Source organism: Dendropsophus ebraccatus, chromosome 7, assembly GCF_027789765.1.
Source record: "Dendropsophus ebraccatus isolate aDenEbr1 chromosome 7, aDenEbr1.pat, whole genome shotgun sequence".
Lineage (NCBI taxonomy): Eukaryota > Metazoa > Chordata > Amphibia > Anura > Hylidae > Dendropsophus > Dendropsophus ebraccatus.
Window position 1 is genome coordinate 3,853,412 of NC_091460.1, and position 23,572 is coordinate 3,876,983.

General features: G+C 45.7%; 1 protein-coding gene across 1 annotated transcript in view; it reads left to right on the forward strand.

Moving 5' to 3' along the window:
- Positions 1 to 23,572, forward strand: part of LOC138796614 (peptidase inhibitor 16-like) — a 26,757-nt gene continuing 3,185 nt past the window's right edge. Inside the window, exons 1-5 of the mRNA XM_069976225.1 lie at positions 1 to 284; positions 5,902 to 6,123; positions 10,380 to 10,489; positions 14,362 to 14,453; positions 22,117 to 23,340. Coding sequence (XP_069832326.1) covers positions 144 to 284; positions 5,902 to 6,123; positions 10,380 to 10,489; positions 14,362 to 14,453; positions 22,117 to 23,340 — 1,789 coding nt within the window. The 5' untranslated portion in view covers positions 1 to 143. The remainder of the gene's footprint in view (positions 285 to 5,901; positions 6,124 to 10,379; positions 10,490 to 14,361; positions 14,454 to 22,116; positions 23,341 to 23,572) is intronic.

Genomic DNA, 23,572 nt, shown 5'->3' on the forward strand with positions numbered 1-23,572 from the left:
ACGAGGGTCCCACCCTGCCACAAACTTTATAGTCTCTGACTCCTTTGTATAGTAGCTTAGTGTCAGGCCTCACAACCCCTCACACAACCTGGGCCTCCTTCTATACTACATGACATCACAGAGCGGGGCCCCCTGGATCCAGGATGCAAGGGCCCCACTACCTTCTGCTCTGCTTGGTTCACCTGATCACAGCACTGACCGATGAAGAGAAGAAGACCATCGTGGAGAAGCACAACTTCTATCGCTCCCGACCAGATCCATCGGCTACCGACATGAAGTCTCTGGTAAGATACAGACATTTCTGTTATCTGCCCCTCTACTTTCTGCTCCAACACTATCTGCCTCTCCACTATCTGCCCCAACACTATCTGCCCCTCTACTTTCTGCCTCGCCACTATCTGCCCCTCTACTTTCTACCTCGCCACTATCTGCCCCTCTACTTTCTACCTCGCCACTATCTGCCCCTCCATTATCTGCCCCTCCACTATCTGCCTCGCCACTATCTGCCCCTCTACTTTCTGCCTCGCCACTATCTGCCCCTCCATTATCTGCCCCTCCACTATCTGCATCGCCACTATCTGCCCCTCTACTTTCTGCCTCGCCACTATCTGCCCCTCTACTTTCTGCCTCGCCACTATCTGCCCCTCTACTTTCTGTCCCTCTAATATCTGCCCCTCCATTATCTGCCTCACCACTATCTGTCCTTTCCCTTATCTGCCCTTCCATTATCTGCCTCACCACTATCTGCCCCAACACTATCTGGTGGATCAGACAAGCGATGTAGGGCTACGGCCAGGAAGAGACAGGTGACCATCCATCTTAGGTGACAGATATGGCAGAAGTCTAGCCCCTTGTTTAGTGATACAGACTGTCTAGGACTGACTGACTGTCTAGTCACATGGACCCATTGTCTAGTTGGGACTGATCACATGGTATGGACCATATGGGACCAAGCCACTATCTAGTCTTGTGGACCTCCAACCCCTAATGAGTCATAACTAGATGATTGTGGTCGGTGATGTGTTCTATAACTAGATGATTGTGGTCAGTGGTATGTTCTATAACTAGATGATTGTGGTCAGTGATGTGTTCTATAACTAGATGATTGTGGTCAGTGGTATGTTCTATAACTAGATGATTGTGGTCAGTGATGTGTTCTATAACTAGATGATTGTGGTCAGTGATGTGTTCTATAACTAGATGATTGTGGTCGGTGATGTGTTCTATAACTAGATGATTGTGGTCAGTGGTATGTTCTATAACTAGATGATTGTGGTCAGTGATGTGTTCTATAACTAGATGATTGTGGTCAGTGGTTTGTTCTATAACTAGATGATTGTGGTCAGTGGTATGTTCTATAACTAGATGATTGTGGTCAGTGGTTTGTTCTATAACTAGATGATTGTGGTCAGTGGTATGTTCTATAACTAGATGATTGTGGTCAGTGATGTGTTCTATAACTAGATGATTGTGGTCAGTGATGTGTTCTATAACTAGATGATTGTGGTCAGTGGTTTGTTCTATAACTAGATGATTGTGGTCGGTGGTTTGTTCTATAACTAGATGATTGTGGTCAGTGATGTGTTCTATAACTAGATGATTGTGGTCAGTGATGTGTTGTATAACTAGATGATTGTGGTCACTGATACGTTCTATAACTGGATGATTGTGGTCAGTGATGTGTTCTATAACTAGATGATTGTGGTCAGTGGTGTGTTCTATAACTAGATGATTGTGGTCAGTGATGTGTTCTATAACTAGATGATTGTGGTTAGTGATGTGTTCTATAACTAGATGATTGTGGTCACTGATATGTTCTATAACTAGATGATTGTGGTTGATGATGTGTTCTATAACTAGATGATTGTGGTCAGTGGTATGTTCTATAACTAGATGATTGTGGTCAGTGATATGTTCTATAACTAGATGATTGTGGTCACTGATATGTTCTATAACTAGATGATTGTGGTTGATGATGTGTTGTATAACTGGATGATTGTGGTCAGTGATATGTTCTATAACTAGATGATTGTGGTCACTGATATGTTCTATAACTAGATGATTGTGGTCGGTGGTGTGTTGTATAACTAGATGATTGTGGTCACTGATACGTTCTATAACTGGATGATTGTGGTCAGTGATGTGTTCTATAACTAGATGATTGTGGTCAGTAATGTGTTCTATAACTAGATGATTGTGGTCAGTGATATGTTCTATAACTAGATGATTGTGGTCGGTGGTTTGTTCTATAACTAGATGATTGTGGTCGGTGGTTTGTTCTATAACTAGATGATTGTGGTCAGTGGTGTGTTCTATAACTAGATGATTGTGGTCGGTGGTGTGTTCTATAACTAGATGATTGTGGTTGGTGATGTGTTCTATAACTAGATGATTGTGGTCAGTGGTTTGTTCTATAACTAGATGATTGTGGTCAGTGATGTGTTCTATAACTAGATGATTGTGGTCAGTGGTTTGTTCTATAACTAGATGATTGTGGTCAGTGATACGTTCTATAACTAGATGATTGTGGTCAGTGATGTGTTCTATAACTAGATGATTGTGGTCAGTGGTGTGTTCTATAACCAGATGATTGTGGTCACTGATATGTTCTATAACTAGATGATTGTGGTTGATGGTGTGTTGTATAACTGGATGATTGTGGTCAGTGATGTGTTTTATAACTAGATGATTGTGGTCGGTGATGTGTTCTATAACTAGATGATTGTGGTCAGTGATGTGTTTTATAACTAGATGATTGTGGTCGGTGGTATGTTCTATAACTAGATGATTGTGGTCAGTGGTTTGTTCTATAACTAGATGATTGTGGTCGGTGGTTTGTTCTATAACTAGATGATTGTGGTCAGTGATATGTTCTATAACTAGATGATTGTGGTCAGTGGTGTGTTCTATAACTAGATGATTGTGGTCAGTGGTTTTTTCTATAACTAGATGATTGTGGTCAGTGGTATGTTCTATAACTAGATGATTGTGGTCAGTGATGTGTTCTATAACCAGATGATTGTGGTCAGTGATGTGTTCTATAACTAGATGATTGTGGTCAGTGGTATGTTCTATAACTAGATGATTGTGGTCAGTGATGTGTTCTATAACCAGATGATTGTGGTTGATGATGTGTTCTATAACTAGATGATTGTGGTCAGTGATGTGTTCTATAACTAGATGATTGTGGTCAGTGGTTTGTTCTATAACTAGATGATTGTGGTCAGTGGTTTGTTCTATAACTAGATGATTGTGGTCAGTGATATGTTCTATAACTAGATGATTGTGGTCACTGATACGTTCTATAACTAGATGATTGTGGTCAGTGGTGTGTTCTATAACTAGATGATTGTGGTCAGTGATATGTTCTATAACTAGATGATTGTGGTCAGTGATATGTTCTATAACTAGATGATTGTGGTCAGTGGTGTGTTCTATAACTAGATGATTGTGGTCAGTGATGTGTTCTATAACCAGATGATTGTGGTCAGTGATGTGTTCTATAACTAGATGATTGTGGTCAGTGATGTGTTCTATAACTAGATGATTGTGGTCAGTGGTGTGTTCTATAACTAGATGATTGTGGTCAGTGATGTGTTCTATAACTAGATGATTGTGGTCAGTGGTTTGTTCTATAACTAGATGATTGTGGTCAGTGATATGTTCTATAACTAGATGATTGTGGTCAGTGGTATGTTCTATAACTAGATGATTGTGGTTAGTGATGTGTTCTATAACTAGATGATTGTGGTCGGTGGTATGTTCTATGGTTTTATTATGAGATCCCTGGTGGTCATTCTATGACTAGATCCCTGGTGGATTGTGGTACACTCTATGACTAGGTCCCCGTTGGGCTGTTCTATGGCTAGCTGATGAAATGTATATTCTATAACTGGATCCCTATTGGACTGTATATATTCTATGGCTAGCTCCCTGGTGGACTGTGGTACCTGGTATAAATAGATCCCTGGAGAGCTGTAGTAGAGTATATTACTAGATCTCTAGTAGGTTTTGATGCATTCTAAATGACTAGATCCCTGGTGGACTTTGGTAATTTGTATAAAGAGATCCCTAGAGAACTGTATTACATTCTATAACGAGATCCCTTAGGAACTGTGGTACATTTTATTACTAGATCCCTGGTAGTTTGTGGTACTATTTATACAAAGATCCCTGGAGAATTGTCTTACATCGCATGACTAGAACCCTGGGGGACATGTACGTTTATTCTGTGACTAAATGTCTGGTGGTCAGTGGTGCATTCTACGACAAGATCCCTGGTGGACTGTAGAACATTTCATGACTAGATCCCAATGGTACATTCTATAAATGAATCCCTGGTGGACTGTGGTACAGTCAACAACAGATAAATAATACCAAAGAGCAACAAATTGTAAACCCCTGTCCTACATCCAAATGCATTATTATTCCTAGTCACTGGGCTGTAGATGTCACCTCTATACACCGGTCACTGGGCGTATAATATATATCTATACACCGGTCACTGGATGTATAATATATATCTATATACCGGTCACTGGACGTATAATATATATCTATACACCGGTCACTGGACGTATAATATATATCTATACACCGGTCACTGGGCGTATAATATATATCTATACACCGGTCACTGGACGTATAATATATATCTATACACCGGTCACTGGACGTATAATATATATCTATACACCGGTCACTGGGCGTATAATATATATCTATACACCGGTCACTGGACGTATAATATATATCTATACACCGGTCACTGGGCGTATAATATATATCTATACACCGGTCACTGGACATATAATATATATCTATACACCGGTCACTGGACGTATAATATATATCTATACACTGGTCACTGGACGTATAATATATATCTATACACCGGTCACTGGACATATAATATATATCTATACACCGGTCACTGGACGTATAATATATATCTATACACCGGTCACTGGACGTATAATATATATCTATACACCGGTCACTGGACATATAATATATATCTATACACCGGTCACTGGACGTATAATATATATCTATACACCGGTCACTGGATGTATAATATATATCTATACACCGGTCACTGGATGTATAATATATATCTATATACCGGTCACTGGACGTATAATATATATCTATACACCGGTCACTGGACGTATAATATATATCTATACACCGGTCACTGGGCGTATAATATATATCTATACACCGGTCACTGGGCGTATAATATATATCTATATACCGGTCACTGGACGTATAATATATATCTATACACCGGTCACTGGACGTATAATATATATCTATACACTGGTCACTGGGCTTATAATATATATCTATACACCGGTCACTGGACATATAATATATATCTATACACCGGTCACTGGACGTATAATATATATCTATACACCGGTCACTGGACGTATAATATATATCTATACACCGGTCACTGGGCGTATAATATATATCTATACACCGGTCACTGGGCTTATAATATATATCTATACACCGGTCACTGGACATATAATATATATCTATACACCGGTCACTGGACGTATAATATATATCTATACACCGGTCACTGGACGTATAATATATATCTATACACCGGTCACTGGGCGTATAATATATATCTATACACCGGTCACTGGACGTATAATATATATCTATATACCGGTCACTGGACGTATAATATATATCTATATACCGGTCACTGGGCGTATAATATATATCTATACACCGGTCACTGGGCGTATAATATATATCTATATACCGGTCACTGGACATATAATATATATCTATACACCGGTCACTGGACTGTAGATGCATGTGTATATATATATATTATAATCTGGTTCATTATAATCTCATCCTGTTCTATTATTGCAGCGTTGGGACAAGTCACTGGAGGATCTGGCCACTTCTTATGCTGCAAAGTGTATGTGGGAGCACAATGAGGAGCGCGGCTTCAGAGGAGAGAACCTGTTCCTGATGTCCGGCTCCGGTCTGGATGTGGAGCTGGGTCTGGATGACTGGCACCAGGAGCGGGACTTCTACAACTTCACTACCAACACCTGCCAGGAGGGGAAAATGTGCGGACACTACACCCAGGTACGGTCAGCGACTGGAGATCCCCCAGAGGGCTAATGGGCCTCTTACATTGGGCGATTATCACCAGAGCCGGCCGATTGGGACCCTGTGTAAAAGCCCCAGCAATAAAGGAGCAAATACTAACAGATCGGCTGATCGCTGGGATTGTAAGGGCCCTATGACAAGGAGCCATAATCTGCCAAATCCAGACGATTCGGTGTAATATACGCAATGATCAGCTGATGAAACTATTGTCGTTTACAAAATCGTCTGCCAGACGCACATTGCTCCATGTATAGTAACACGTGGCTGGCAGCTGATGATTGTGTAAAAAAATAATAAACCTTATACATAGCTCTCCACGCTGCCCAGTGTCCTTCACGCTTCTGCCCGCAGCCGTCACTGGAACTTAGGAGCAGTCTCTGAAGTGACAGGCTGCTCAGCCAATCGCTTTCCCATCTTGGCCAGTGATTGGCTGAGCGGCCTGTCACTTCAGAAACTCGCTCAAAAGTTCCAGTTGCGGCTGCGGGCAGAAGCGAGAAGGACACCAGGCAGCATGGAGAGCTATGTATAAGGTTTATTATTTTAGACCAAGGGCTTCACGGACATCACTAACATTATATATATATATATATATATATATATATATATATATATATATATATATATATACACATGCCTTGCTGCACGATTAATGTGTAATACAGCCCTAAAGGCCCTATTCCACGGAACGATTATCGTTCATAAACTCGATCCAACAACCACTTGTTAACGATAATCACTTCTTGGAATTGGTGTAAAAGGCAAAATTGTTATATTGTCGTTCAAAATTGTTTTCCAGCATGTAAAAAAAAAAATGTTGGTCTTTGAAAGATAATTTGCTAATCGGTTCGTAAAATTAGAAATCAGTCGTTCGTAAAAAGATGAGTCTGAATCAGAAGAAGATCCAACCTCATCGATCACCTTGTATTCAGACCCCTAGGGTTAAAGAACTATACTTAGTATAGAGTAAATGACAACACAGCAAGCCCTAGGCTACAGATACTCACACGATGGGAAACAGAAGGCGAAATACTACGCTTATTTTTCTTTTTATGACGAGAGAGTTGGCTTTCTCTGGCAGCAAATGATTTTTCTACAAAATCCTTTACCCAAATTACGACATCTTGAGTGTCTGGTTCCCCAGTGTTCTTAGGGCGGCAAGAGGCACAACGTACTGAAAATATATATCACATGTAAGATATATTATACACACAAAAAATGGAACCTTAGTGTTTGCTAGAAGAATTCTCGTACGATATTCATAGCCATCTGGAAGTGGAGTTTCACATTCCGCACAAGCAAAGTGTTTACGCTTAGCTCCTCTTTTCCCTGAATCACTGGTTTCCATAGCAGACATCTGTTAACATACATGTATATATCAATGAGTCTTGTCTGAATATAACAGGCCTAGCCTGAATAGAGATTGTAATAATAAAAAGCGGCACTAGATGGCAGCAACACTTACATTGTAAGAGGCACAGCTAGCACACAGTCTGTGTCAAACACAGTATCCAGCACTGTATAGCAGTATTCAGCAGCAGTATTCAGCAATAGACTACCGAGTAGTAGCAGCAGCTTCAGTTGTCAGGACCTCAAGTCAGACGTAGTCTTACCTTGCCTTGGGTCCTTTAAATGTGGATTGTGCTCCGGGAGTGTCCGACATCGGAACGTACTTCCGGGTGTGACGTCATTGATCACCTGACGCCCCCGTCCAATCACAATCTGGGGCCGGCCCGACGTCCGATGACGCAAATCGCGTCACCGAACTACGCCGCCCCCACGTGACGCACCTCGTCATCAGACGACGACGCCCAATGATGACGCGAATCGCGTCACCAAGATGGCGCCCGGAACGCGCGCTGAAGAAATAACCTAACACAGGTAGATAGTAAGAAAGAGAGAGAAAGAAAGAGGACACCCACATATCCTCAAGAGGGAGTACCCTACATAAAATGAACCCCAGGTAGTTTTTTTAAAAGAAAAACCACCTAAGAAATAGAATCAAAGAGGGAGGGAGCAAGGTCCCCTGGGGCTTAAAGGAGACGAAGAAAAAAAGACTGATGATTGTGGGGAGGAGGATCTATTTATACTTCCTGTGGGAGGGGTTTATTGAGAAAATCATTAAAGTTTATATGTTCTCATTAAATATTCCTTCGTCCCAGGGGCTCGCAGGGGCGAAAATACCCCTATCGTTGTGATGCCAATGGGACGCTAGGGAAAAAGGTTTTAAAAAAGTAGGTGTGTCGTATGGTCATGCTCAATCGGCGAACGTTTTCAATGACCGCAAAAAAAATCGTTACCCTACATATATTGTTCACGTTTTCAGGTGTGTTATCGTCCGCTAAAAAAAAAATCGTTTAGTGATCATTAACGAGCGGTCGTTGGAGCGAGTTTATGAACGATAATCATTCTGTGGAATAGGCCCTTTAGGTCCAAAAACACTGCTTGGTCGCATTATTTAGACGTGTAATCGACTCGATCGTCACTTATTTTGGCTCTGGGCCATTGGGATATTGTCTCAGAGCTGGATAGAGAGGGTTCCCTCAGCACATATACAGACATTTACTCCACCGCACATGGTGTCTCCAGGCTTGTTAGATCACCGCTGGGTCAGAAGAACACTATTAGAGATGACAATGCTGTAAGGACGGGACACCTTCTGTGCATACGTCTGTTCTTTGTGGACGTTTCTGTGTCAAGTCAGAATGTTGATGGGCTATAGTGTTTTAGCCAGGCAGCATGTCTGTGATCTTGAAGATGGGATGGGGGGGTGATTGATTCTGGGTTAATAAAGGAACCTTTCAGGATTCTCTGGTCATACATAAGTGTTGGGGGGTCAAAGGGTCTTCATGGCCGTGTCAAGTATCCTTGTGAACTATTGGCTGCAGATGGGCCCATACTGGACTGTCCCCATACTCTTGTTCTTTGTTTTGGCTTCTATTCTCCCAATGTAGGTTGGTACTGTTCTCCTATTCCTTCCTCTGTTGACTATGCAAAATCCTATGGAATATGTCACAACAGTGGGATCAGCAGAGCACGGACATGAGGATGGAGAGCTGCAGTTCAGAATGTCTACACTTAGGTGAATGCATGTGCTGACAGCTGACTATGATCCTCCTTGGAGTAGAGCTACAGAGATAGGAACCTTTACTCCGAACAGTTAGAAACTTCTTCAGAGCCTTTAGAAGAAGAAGATCCAGAGGAAGAGGGATCCGGCCATCATGGTACCCTGTGTTATTGTTTGATGATGTAAAAGGTGCTCTGGTTATTGGCTCCCAAGGAGCAGTCTCCCGACATGGAGGAGAGTAACACTGGAGGGTCAGTGAGTACTAAGATGGAAGAAGAAGGAGGAACCTCAGAAAAAAGGATCTGACACTGGTCCATGCAGTAGTGATGACATCCAGGATGGTGGAACCTTTTCCTCCTGGTTTCATTCTGCCCGATATCACTACAGGTGTCAGTGTTCTTCTCTGATCACTACATATAATTCTAACAAACCCATCAGATTATGATTCGAGATCGCTCCCCACGTCTGTGAACTTTGATAACCTCTCCTACGAGTCTCATATACCGTCCCAATACCCCGATAATGAAGCCGGACAACCGAATGTTCATACAGGGCATCTGTGAACCCTGAGGAACAGATTTGTGTTCAGTAACACTATCATTGGTTGACGGTCTCCTCGGTCTCATCGGTCCACAGGGATATTCCATTAGATAAATAACTATTGTTATCGTGAGTAAAATATCCCATTATAGGGAACGCTTCCAGTATGTGGGTGTCGGAATTCTCCTTTTATGACCCCCAAACAACTGCGCACATTTTACACATAGTTATGGCCCCAATTACGGGGGGATAAGAAACCCTGGCGTGTTGCCTCTTTTGTACTCCTCACATCTGCTTTACTAAGTGTATCCCTAATGTTGTTAGAACTTTAAGGGAGGATTCTGAAATTCCTCTCTCTCTGGGCATCACCCCGGGAAAACATCTCAGTAGTTTGTTTTATTATGGAGGGAAGCGTACATGACAAGAAGTGATGCTGATTAATTGAAGTCGCTCCAGCCCCTTTACTTTTAGATAACTCCGTCTGTTCGTGTCTTAAAAGGTCGATCAGAATACCAACCATCAGAGGTTTTCTTGTAATTGCCGATAATCTAACCTTGAAGTCATAAGAAGCATAAGAAGATGGAAGCTTATAAGTATTCTGACCCTGTTCGATTACTTTATGTCTTAGATGGTCTGGGCTGATACAGAGCGAGTCGGGTGCGGAGAGAAGTTCTGTGAAAAAGTCGAAGGATTTGAAGACGCGAATATGTTTCTCCTGGTCTGTAACTATGAACCTCCGTAAGTGTCAGATAATAAACTATAAAAAGATCAAAAAGAAAATGACCCATAATGTGTCAAATGAAGTGACACAAAGCAGAGTTATTGTGTGTGGATAATATCTGCATTTAGGAAGGTAAAGATTCAGGAAACATTATCCAGGGATATCAAAATCCGGAAATCAGGTTAGTGGTCGGATGAGGCCATTTATTGTCACACTGCTGTGTTCTCTATTTTTACATTATAAAAACAGCCCAAAACATCCAAATGACCCTGATCAAAAGTTCCCATCCCTCAGTTCTTAATCCCTTGTGTTGCCTCCTCTAACAGCAATGACAGTAATTTGTGGTAGTTGTGGATGAGGCTCTTTATGTTCTCAGATGGTAAAGCCGTCCATTCTTCTTGGCAGAAAGCCTCCAGTTCCTGTAAATTCCTGGGCTCTATTACATGAACTGCGCGCTGGAGATCTCCCCAGAGTGGCTCAATGATACTGAGGTCAGGAGACTGAGAAGGCCGCTCCAGAACCTTCACTTTGTTCTGATATCCAAGGAATTGATAATGTCAGCAGTGTTCAGTAACTGTGATTAAAGGGGTTGTCCGGCGCTAAAAAATTATTCACAGAATAACACACATTACAAAGTTATACAACTTTGTAATGTATGTTATGTCTGTGTACGGCCCCCTTCCCCGTGTCCCACCACCCCCACCCGTGTACCCGGAAGTGTGGTGCGCTATACATACCTGCCACGTGCCGACCACGGTCTCCGATCCTCAGCAGTGACGTCTTCTTCGGGCGGGCGGCGAAGTGCTGGCCGCCCTCTGCAGCGTCATCCGAAGCTCAGCCACGATTTGCTGAGCATAACTGTGCTCAGCCAATCGCGGCTGAGCGGCTGATGACGCGTCCACTTCCGGGTACACGGGTGGGGGTGGTGGGACACGGGGAAGGGGGCCATTCACAGACATAACATACATTACAAAGTTGTATAACTTTGTAATGTGTGTTATTCTGTGAATAATTTTTTAGCGCCGGACAACCCCTTTAATAAATGGAAAATCAGGGGCTCTGTAGAAACCCAACCACAGTCAGGTAGACCGACAAAAACTTCTGCCACAACTAACAGGAAAATTTGAAAAACCCATAAAAAAATATCAGCTGACATCCCGGACTCTCTAAAACTAGCGGTGCGGCAGCTTCAGGATGCACAATAAGGAGACACAGGAAGGAAAATGTGCTGCATGGTGGAGGGGCCAGTAGAAAACCATTACTGTGCAAATACCACAAAGTATCTACAATACGCCAAACAGCACAGAGACAGGCCTCAGAACTTCTGGAATAAGGTCAATTGGAGGGATGAGGGAACACCATTCCTACTGTAAAGCACGGGGGTGGGTCGCCAATGTTTTAGGGATGTGGGAGCTATAAAGGTTCAGGGAACTTGGTCAATGTTGAAGGAACGATGAATGCAGCCGGTTATCAGGAAAAAATGGAGGCAAATGGGCACTCATCAGCCCGGAAGCTGCACATGGGATGTGATTGGACGTTCCAACATAACAAGGATCCAAAACACAAGGCCAAGTCGACCTGTCATTGGCTACAACAGAACAAAGTGAAGGTTCTGGAGCGGCCATCTCCATCTCCTGACCTCAGTATCATTGAGCCGCTCTGGGGAGATGTCAGCGCAGTTCATGCAGGACAGTCCAGGAATTTACAGGAACCAAGAAGAATGGGCGGCTTTACCCTCTGAGAACATAAAGAGCCTCACCCTAACACAAAAGACTTTAAGCTGTCATTGATGTTACAGGGGGAAAATGCACTGGATTAAGAACTGGGGGATGGAAACTTTTGATCAGGGTTGTTTGGACGGTTTTGGTTGTCATTATGATTTACAAAGAGAAAACCCAGTAGTGTGACAATAAATGGCGTCACCCGACCACTAACCAGGAGGGGGAGAAAGTGTTTGTGTTATCATTCATATTGTCTGAAAAAAAAGACAAAAAAGACAAAATTCTGCCGGGGTATGTAAACTTTTGAGTACAACCGTATACATGTAATTCTAAAAAGAGATTAAAAAAAGGACATGTCTGCACATCCACATGCTGTACACCGATCCACTACTTCTCAGAACAATCACAAGTACCATCAGGAGTTACCAGACATTAGTGTATAAGCCCCCACACCACTGCACAGTTGCTGCTTTGTGAGGGTCCCTAACCTAAATGGAGTAACACTGGGCAATGACCACCATGGCCACACCAATGCCCCGAGAGGGAATAAGACAGTGATCCGACAACCTCAATGCCACAAGATCAAGCCCCCTGGGTTTTAGACTGTCAACTCCCACCACCACCACCATCAAGTGATAATGTATGCCAAGGTATCTGGGGAAGCAGCTAAACCAAACTCCATTTGGTCCCATCCTCTTTGTACGTCTAACATACTCTAACCCCTCAGATAATCTATGAGCTCAGAAAGAGCCGATTCTTGTACTCTCTGGCGGCTCCACAGAGAATGAATGGAGCTGCAGGTCACGTGCCGACCCTCAGCTCCATTCATAACAAAGTAGCAGAGGTGACAATTTAAAGATCCCCGGGGGCCAGGTAGGTCAGTCCCCCCCTTGAATCCAACACTTGTCCCCTATCCTGTGGATAAAGGACAAGCTAGGTTAAATTGAAACATCCCTTTAAGAAAAAAGCAGGAATGGCCTCTCCAACCCTAACTACATTGAAGTCATTGCAAACAACGGCCCCTGTTTGCTATGGCCGTCGAAATAATGATCATGTCAATTATTTCCAGCCGTTGTCTTTAGACTTCAATGCAATTTTCATTTAAAACAACGGCCATTGTTTATACGTTGTGATCATAACCAGAATGTAAAAACTAAGGCTGGGTTTACACAGAGAGACTTATCTGACAGATTATTGAAGCCAAAGCCAGGAATAGGTTTGAAAAGAGGATAGATCCCAGTCTTTCCTTTATGACCTGTTCCCTGTTTATAGTCTGTTCCTGGCTTTGGCTTCAATAATCTGTCAGATAAATCTGCCTGTGTAAATGCAGCCTAAACCTAAACCTAAAATCATCCCTAATCTGAACACTACTCATAGCAAAAACTCTAATCCAAACCTAAGTTCCATCCCTCCCTACCCATACAGATGATGTTGAAGGACTCTAAGGAGGCCCCATACACTTTATACTGTTGGGAGGGCAGGGGGTGGTACGAAGATAATAATGAGGCAATACTTACCCCTCCTGGAGCCTCTGCAGCTGCAGTGACACCGCTCACAGTCACCCACCAGTCTCCTGTATCTCCAGGTCCTGTCACTGACTGAGGAAGGACACCCCTGCGGTCACTGACTGGTTGAGTGGATAGTTCCTGTTAGGTTGTGATGACACAGGAACCCAGGATGTCCAGGAGACATGAGGGTGACAGTGATCTGGTGGTGTTGCAGCCGTGGGGGCACCGGGACAGGTAAGTATCACTTTATTATTATGTTCCCACCATCTTCTGCTCTCTCTTTTAACATTTTTACTTTTGCCCGGAGTTGTCCTTTAAAGGGGTTATCCAGCATTAAAAACATCCCCACTATCTTCCAGAGACAGCACCACTCTTGTCTCCAGTTTGGGTGCAGGTTTTGCAAATCAGTTCCATTGAAGTGAATGGAGCTTAATTGCACACCACACCTGACCTGGAGACAAAAGGAGACCAGAGCGATGCGGTCTCTGGAAGAAAACGGCCACGGAGAACCCCTTTACCATAACCAAAATCTACACCTAACCTAAACCCTAACCCTACTTTGATCTGTAATCATAACCTGAATTTTAAAAGAATCAAGTAAAAAGCAATCTAGGTGATGCATTCCCTTTAACTTATTACATTATCTTTTTTATTTCACAGGGGCAACTTTCAAGGAGAGAAACCCTATAAACCTGGAGACCCCTGTTCGTCCTGCCCCCCCTCACACATCTGTAGAGAATCCTTATGTATAGGTAGGTTCACTTCTCCATAATAATTCTCCTCCTCAGGCCCAGGTCTCTTGCTGGATAATAAATCCTCTTCTAAGGGGAATATTACATGACCCGATGCCTTGAGTAAGCGAGCACTGATCTGGTACATCGCATACTGAACCTATTACACGGCTCGATAACCGTGCAACAAGGCTGTGTGTATATATATATATATATATATATATATATATATATATACACACACAATATATATAAACCGCCTGCTCAGTCCCCGGTCTCCTCCTAGATAATAAATCTCCTTCTCAGTCCCCGTCTCCTCCTAGATAATAAATCTCCTTCTCAGTCCCCGGTCTCCTCCTGGATAATAAATCTCCTCCTCAGTCCTGGGTCTCCTCCTAGATAATAAATCTCCTCCTCAGTCCCCGGTCTCCTCCTGGATAATAAATCTCCTTCTCAGTCCCCGGTCTCCTCCTGGATAATATGTCTCCTTCTCAGTTCCCGGTCTCCTCCTAGATAATAAATCTCCTCCTCAGTCCCCGGTCTCCTCCTGGATAATAAATCTCCTTCTCAGTCCCCGTCTCCTCCTAGATAATAAATCTCCTCCTCAGTCCCTGGTCTCCTCCTGGATAATAAATCTTCTCCTCAGTCCTGGGTCTCCTCCTAGATAATAAATCTCCTTCTCAGTCCCCGGTCCCCTCCTGGATAATAAATCTCCTTCTCAGTCCCCGGTCTCCTCCTGGATAATATGTCTCCTTCTCAGTCACCGGTCTCCTCCTGGATAATATGTCTCCTTCTCAGTTCCCGGTCTCCTCCTAGATAATAAATCTCCTCCTCAGTCCCCGGTCTCCTCCTGGATAATAAATCTCCTTCTCAGTCCCCGGTCTCCTCCTGGATAATAAATCTTCTCCTCAGTCCTGGGTCTCCTCCTAGATAATAAATCTCCTTCTCAGTCCCCGGTCTCCTCCTGGATAATAAATCTCCTCCTCAGTCCCCGGTCTCCTCCTGGATAATATGTCTCCTTCTCAGTCCCCGGTCTCCTCCTGGATAATAAATCTCCTCCTCAGTCCCCGGTCTCCTCCTGGATAATATGTCTCCTTCTCAGTCCCCGGTCTCCTCCTGGATAATATGTCTCCTTCTCAGTTCCCGGTCTCCTCCTGGATAATAAATCTCCTCCTCAGTCCCCGGTCTCCTCCTGGATAATAAATCTCTTCCTTAGTTCCCAGTTTCCTCCTGGATAATAAGTCTTCTCCTCAGTCCCGGGTCTCCTGAATAATTAATTGCCTTCTCAGTCCCTGGTCTCCTCCTGTATAGTAAATCTCCTCCTCAGTTCCAGGTCTCCTCCTGGATAATAAGGGCCCTATTCCACCGGACGGTTATCGTTTGCATAATCGTTAACGATTAACTATCTCAAACGACCGCTATTACGAAAGACCAGAAAACGTTCACTCATTTCCATGGAACGATAATCGTTACTTATGATCATATTTGTGATAGTTTGTTCATCGCTATTTATTCGCTATTGCGTTCGTATCTACTACGAACTCTTGCTGTATACTACTCTTGCTGTATAATAAATCTCCTCAGGCCCAGGCCTCTTGCTGTATAAGTCTCCTCCTCAGCCCCAGGCCTCTTGCTGTATAATATCCTCCTCAGGCCCAGGCCTCTTGCTGTATAACCCCCTCCTCAGGCCCAGGCCTCTTGCTGTATAAATCTCCTCCTCAGCCCCAGGCCTCTTGCTGTATAATCTCCTCCTCAGGCCCAGGTCTCTTGCTGTATAATCTCCTCAGGCCCAGGCCTCTTGCTGTATAATCTCCTCCTCAGGCCCAGGTCTCTTGCTGTATAATCTCCTCCTCAGGCCCAGGTCTCTTGCTGTATAATCTCCTCCTCAGGCCCAGGTCTCTTGCTGTATAATCTCCACCTCAGGCCCAGGTCTCTTGATGTATAATAAATCACCTCCTCAGGCCCAGGTCTCTTGCTGTGTAATAAATCTCCTCCTCAGGCCCAGGTCTCTTGCTGTATAATCTCCTCCTCAGGCCCAGGTCTCTTGCTGTATAATAAACCCCCTCCTCAGGCCCAGGTCTCTTGCTGTATAATCTCCTTCTCAGGCCCAGGTCTCTTGCTGTATAAACCCCCTCCTCAGGCCCAGGCCTCTTGCTGTGTAATCTCCTCCTCAGGCCCAGGCCTCTTGCTGTATAAATCTCCTCCTCAGGCCCAGGCCTCTTGCTGTATAACCCCCTCCTCAGGCCCAGGTCTCTTGCTGTATAAATCTCCTCCTCAGGCCCAGGCCTCTTGCTGTATAATAAATCACCTCCTCAGGCCCAGGTCTCTTGCTGTATAATCTCCTCCTCAGGCCCAGGTCTCTTGCTGTATAATAAACCCCCTCCTCAGGCCCAGGCCTCTTGCTGTATAATAAACCTCCTCCTCAGGCCCAGGCCTCTTGCTGTATAAATCTCCTTCTCAGGCCCAGGCCTCTTGCTGTATAATCTCCTTCTCAGGCCCAGGTCTCTTGCTGTATAAATCTCCTCCTCAGGCCCAGGCCTCTTGCTGTATAATCTCCTCCTCAGGCCCAGGCCTCTTGCTGTATAATCTACTCCTCAGGCCCAGGTCTCTTGCTGTATAATCTCCTTCTCAGGCCCAGGTCTCTTGCTGTATAATCTTCTCCTCAGGCCCAGGCCTCTTGCTGTATAACCCCCTCTTTAGGCCCAGGTCTCTTGCTGTATAAATCTCCTCCTCAGGCCCAGGTCTCTTGCTGTATAATCTCCTCCTCAGGCCCAGGTCTCTTGCTGTATAATCTCCTTCTCAGGCCCAGGTCTCTTGCTGTATAATAAATCACCTCCTCAGGCCCAGGCCTCTTGCTGTATAACCCCCTCCTCAGGCCCAGGTCTCTTGCTGTATAATCTCCTCCTCAGGCCCAGGCCTCTTGCTGTATAATCTCCTCCTCAGGCCCAGGCCTCTTGCTGTATAACCCCCTTCTCAGGCCCAGGTCTCTTGCTGTATAATAAACCCCCTCCTCAGGCCCAGGTCTCTTGCTGTATAAATCTCCTCCTCAGGCCCAGGCCTCTTGCTGTATAATAAATCCCCTCCTCAGGCCCAGGCCTCTTGCTGTATAAATCTCCTCCTCAGGCCCAGGTGTCTTGCTGTATAATAAACCCCCTCCTCAGGCCCAGGCCTCTTGCTGTATAATCTCCTCCTCAGGCCCAGGCCTCTTGCTGTATAATCTCCTCCTCAGGCCAAGGTCTCTTGCTGTATAATAAACCCCCTCCTCAGGCCCAGGTCTCTTGCTGTATAACCCCCTTCTCAGGCCCAGGCCTCTTGCTGTATAACCCCCTCCTCAGGCCCAGGTCTCTTGCTGTATAAATCTCCTCCTCAGGCCCAGGCCTCTTGCTGTATAATCTCCTCCTCAGGCCCAGGCCTCTTGCTGTATAATCTCCTCCTCAGGCCCAGGTCTCTTGCTGTATAATAAACCCCCTCCTCAGGCCCAGGCCTCTTGCTGTATAATCTCCTCCTCAGGCCCAGGCCTCTTGCTGTATAATCTCCTCCTCAGGCCCAGGCCTCTTGCTGTATAAATCTCCTCCTCAGGCCCAGGTCTCTTGCTGTATAATCTCCTCCTCAGGCCCAGGTCTCTTGCTGTATAATAAATCACCTCCTCAGGCCCAGGCCTCTTGCTGTATAAACCCCCTCCTTAGGCCCAGGCCTCTTGCTGTATAATCTCCTCCTCAGGCCCAGGCCTCTTGCTGTATAACCCCCTCCTCAGGCCCAGGTCTCTTGCTGTATAATCTCCTCCTCAGGCCCAGGCCTCTTGCTGTATAATCTCCTCCTCAGGCCCAGGTCTCTTGCTGCATAATCTCCTCCTCAGGCCCAGGCCTCTTGCTGTATAAATCTCCTCCTCAGGCCCAGGCCTCTTGCTGTATAATCTCCTCCTCAGGCCCAGGTCTCTTGCTGTATAATCTCCTCCTCAGGCCCAGGCCTCTTGCTGTATAAATCTCCTCCTCAGGCCCAGGCCTCTTGCTGTATAAATCTCCTCCTCAGGCCCAGGCCTCTTGCTGTATAATCTCCTCCTCAGGCCCAGGTCTCTTGCTGTATAATCTCCTCCTCAGGCCCAGGCCTCTTGCTGTATAAATCTCCTCCTCAGGCCCAGGCCTCTTGCTGTATAACCCCCTCCTCAGGCCCAGGTCTCTTGCTGTATAAATCTCCTTCTCAGGCCCAGGTCTCTTGCTGTATAATAAATCTCCTCAGGCCCAGGCCTCTTGCTGTATAATCTCCTCAGGCCCAGGTCTCTTGCTGTATAATCTCCTCCTCAGGCCCAGGCCTCTTGCTGTATAATCTCCTCCTCAGGCCAAGGTCTCTTGCTGTATAACCCCCTTCTCAGGCCCAGGTCTCTTGCTGTATAATAAACCCCCTCCTCAGGCCCAGGTCTCTTGCTGTATAAATCTCCTCCTCAGGCCCAGGCCTCTTGCTGTATAATCTCCTCCTCAGGCCCAGGCCTCTTGCTGTATAATAAATCACCTCCTCAGGCCCAGGCCTCTTGCTGTATAATAAATCCCCTCCTCAGGCCCAGGTCTCTTGCTGTATAAACCCCCTCCTCAGGCCCAGGTCTCTTGCTGTATAATCTCCTCCTCAGGCCCAGGCCTCTTGCTGTATAACCCCCTCCTCAGGCCCAGGCCTCTTGCTGTATAATCTCCTCCTCAGGCCCAGGCCTCTTGCTGTATAACCCCCTCCTCAGGCCCAGGCCTCTTGCTGTATAATCTCCTCCTCAGGCCCAGGCCTCTTGCTGTATAATCTCCTCCTCAGGCCCAGGCCTCTTGCTGTATAATCTCCTCCTCAGGCCCAGGTCTCTTGCTGTATAATCTCCTCAGGCCCAGGCCTCTTGCTGTATAATCTCCTCCTCAGGCCCAGGCCTCTTGCTGTATAATCTCCTCCTCAGGCCCAGGCCTCTTGCTGTATAACCCCCTCCTCAGGCTCAGGTCTCTTGCTGTATAATCTCCTCCTCAGCCCCAGGCCTCTTGCTGTATAATCTCCTCCTCAGGCCCAGGCCTCTTGCTGTATAACCCCCTCCTCAGGCCCAGGCCTCTTGCTGTATAATCTCCTCCTCAGGCCCAGGTCTCTTGCTGTATAACCCCCTCCTCAGGCCCAGGTCTCTTGCTGTATAATCTCCTCCTCAGGCCCAGGTCTCTTGCTGTATAATAAATCACCTCCTCAGGCCCAGGTCTCTTGCTGTATAATCTCCTCCTCAGGCCCAGGCCTCTTGTTGTATAACCCCCTCCTTAGGCCCAGGTCTCTTGCTGTATAATCTCCTCCTCAGGCCCAGGCCTCTTGCTGTATAATCTCCTCCTCAGGCCCAGGTCTCTTGCTGTATAATCTCCTCCTCAGGCCCAGGCCTCTTGCTGTATAATCTCCTCCTCAGGCCCAGGTCTCTTGCTGTATAATCTCCTCCTCAGGCCCAGGCCTCTTGCTGGATTTTAATTGTCCTCCTCAGTCCTAGGTCTCTTGCTTTATAATACCCCCCCCCCCCCTTAGTCCCAGGTCTCTTGCTGGATAACAAATCCCCTCTACAGTCCAAGGTGTCTTGTAGGCCGCAGCAGGTTTTCCTCAGGGCTCGCCCCAGCTTCACTCTCCGCCTGTGCCACAGACTCCATTCTATGGTCAGGCAGATTCCGCTGTCCACCCAAAGAATGATGGCATAAACGCACTACGGAATCCTGGCGGATCACCCGCAGGTTCCCTCTTCGACAGGGACGGCAGAATCTGCCAGACTATAGAATGGAATCTATGGCACAGGCGGATATGAGCACAGCTGCGAGCTGCAGGAGTCACGGCGGGTGATCTGCCAGGATTCTGTAGCTGGTTAATTCTTCCATCCGTCTCTTGCTTTCTTTATGTTCACCGAGTTCCACTTACCAAGTCCCATCTGCTGCCCTCTCATACTGCCAGAAATAAACTTCTCAGGTGCTAACGGCCTCCATTTCTATAGCGTTACATCATGCTGGACACAGTAGAGTATGGGCTGATCTCCAAAGTAAGTGAGGCGTTTGGCCACTTGTCATAAGGACTACAGCAGGCGTCATTCCTTCTTAGCCTCATCAGAAGTGGAATGTCGTAAGAGCAAAAGAAAGCAAAAAATAATCTCAGCTGAAGTCAGACATGTAAAAAAAGAATCCTATAAATTAGAAGCATAAGTAGATAGATAGTCATGATTCAGAAGAAAGAATGTCCCAACCATGGTGGTTGGATGACAACAATGTCACATTGTGTAGATCACTGAATGCCCAACTCTCCTGGAAGAGAATTATCAGCAAGTGTGAGGGTCTGAGAGCCTGTGACAATGGGCCAGATTGTAATGTCTACCTAACTGGCATCTCCAGAATGACTGGTCTTATGGGGTGTCCCGGTATAGTACAGTAGTAAAGACCCAACGTGCTTCAAGGAACAACAACCAGTGACCAGGGAAAGGATCATGGGGCCTACATCTCATTGATGTTGTGTGTGTGGGAGATAAAGGCTAGCCCAAGTGGACCAATCCTGCAGAAGAGCTGCTACAGAGCAAACAGCTGATGGCTACGATAGAAAAATATCAGATCACAGACTGGTCGCAGACAGACCCCTGTCCACCAGCAAAAGTGCCAATGAGCAACAGATCTGAAGCATGAAGCAAAGAAAGATAGCGCATGGTATGATCATGTTTTCCATCACGTAGATGAACAGTTGCTTGTGCGTCGATTACCTGGGAAAGAGATGGCACCAGGATTCATCATGGGACCAAGACAAGCTAGTGGGGCAATGTGATGTGCCACGTACCACCTGCAGTACCTGAACACTTTACAGACCAAGCCCCCCCCCCCCCTTCTTCTTGGCAGTGGGACCCCTAATGGCATTGCCCTCTTTCAGCAGGATAATGTCAGGGTCCCAAACACTGCAGACATTGTTTAGAAATATAGAAGACAAAGATCAAGGTCAGCCTCCAAATTCCCCCAGATCTCAATTCGTTGGATCATCTGTGTGATGTGTGAATCCAGCCCTTACAACTTACAGAATCTCCTGCTACTGTATTAGTGCAGGTATTATAGAACTTTCTGAGGTCTTGCAGAGTCCAGGCCTCAATGGGTCAGAGCACAAGGAAGTAACAGCACAATAGTAGGCCGGGTGTTTTAACGTTATGACTGATCGGTATGCATAGAAATTAGGAGACTACAATACAAACATCATTACTAGAGATGAGTGAACCGGGTTCGGGTTCGAGTCCATCCGAACCCGAACTTTCGGTATTTGATTAGCGGTGGCTGCTGAACTTGGATAAAGCCCTAAAGCTATGTGGAAAACATGGATATAGTCATTGGCTGTATCCATGTTTTCCAGGCAACCTTAGAGCTTTATCAAAGTTCAGCAGCCACCGCTAATCAAATGCCGCACGATCGGGTTCGGATGGACTCCAGCATGCTCCAGGTTCGCTCATCTCTAATCATTACCTGGAGAACATAGCAAACTCAGCCCCATGACTCTAGGTAGTCCACAAAAACTTACTGTGAGGTCCGGCAGAGACAGATAAAGTTCAGGCTTTTTAAATCTTGATTGGGTGGTATATTCCTTTACTGTTACGGAGGTTTTTACCAAAGGTTACTGGAAACAATAGGAGATTTCAGCTGCCACCAGAATTAACAAAAATCTTTTATTATTTATCTACGATTAGATGAAAGCTTAGAGCAGGAAGGATCAAGCACAGCTCAACCAGGCACAACTCTGTCATACATCCTTACATCGGATGTTCCAACCGTGTTACAAGAATCAACACAACCAGAGCTGGTTCCAGAATCAACGCAACCAGAGCTGACCCCAGAGCCAACGCAACCAGAGCTGACTCCAGAGCCAACACAACCAGAGCTGACCCCAGAGCCAACGCAACCAGAGCTGACTCCAGAGCCTACACAACCAGAGCTGACCCCAGAGCCAACGCAACCAGAGCTGACCCCAGAGCCAACGCAACCAGAGCTGACTCCAGGGCCAACACAACCAGAGCTGGTTCCAGAATCACCACAACCAGAGCTGGTTCCAGAATCAACACAACCAGAGCGGACCCCAGAGCCACCACAACCAGAGCGGACCCCAGAGCCACCGCAACCAGAGCGGACCCCAGAGCCACCGCAACCAGAGCTGACCCCAGAGCCACAGCAACCAGAGCTGACCCCAGAGCCAACGCAACCAGAGCAGACCCCAGAGCCAACGCAACCAGAGCGGACCCCAGAGCCAAAGCAACCAGAGCTGACCCCAGAGCCAACGCAACCAGAGCTGACCCCAGAGCCAACACTATCAGGGCATGACTCAAAATCAACACAATCGGAAACAGTTTCCAAAGCAACATGGTCAGAGCTGGATCCACAAGTGACACCAGGACTGGTTCCAAAAGCAACACCATCAGAGCAGCTGCTGGACTCAACCCAGACTGGAACAGAACCTTTAGAAGTAAGCACTACACAAAGAAAGGAACATTCCACTTCAGATGTCATAGAACAGAAATCAATACAGCCCACAAGTCAACTTTCACCTTTTCCAAGTCAAGAAACCCTTTCTGCTACAGCGAAGCCTCCCCTACCTATAGACACTATACCTCATACTGACAAGAATGGCATTGACAAAGCTTTTTCTAATGATCAACCAGATGCTCCAACGGAAAAAGAAGCTATAATCCCAGTAACAGTAAGTGCGATCCCTACAAAGCCAGCAAGAACTCCAGAAATGTCCGTATTAGTCAGCAAACCCACGATCAGCCAAGATCCTAAGAGGGGAAAAGTCACTGTCAAACCCCCATTAAAGACTCCACTGGAGAAAAAGCAGAAAGACATGAACTTAACATCATTCAAACTGAAAAAACCCTTGTCTTCTTCCACAAGGTGGGATTATAAATGGGGGCTCTCAGGTAAGATGGCTAAGTATCTCTGGAATTCATCCTCATACACAGTAGTGACCCAACCCACATACCACTCCATCTGTCATCCCTGATCATCCAAACATCCATCATCTTTCATCCAGCTGTCTGTCCATCCATCATCTAGTACCACCCATATGGCAAGTCATCCATCAATGTTAATCAAACCATCTATCATCTCTGATCATCTATCCGTCATCTATGACAACCTACATAACAATCA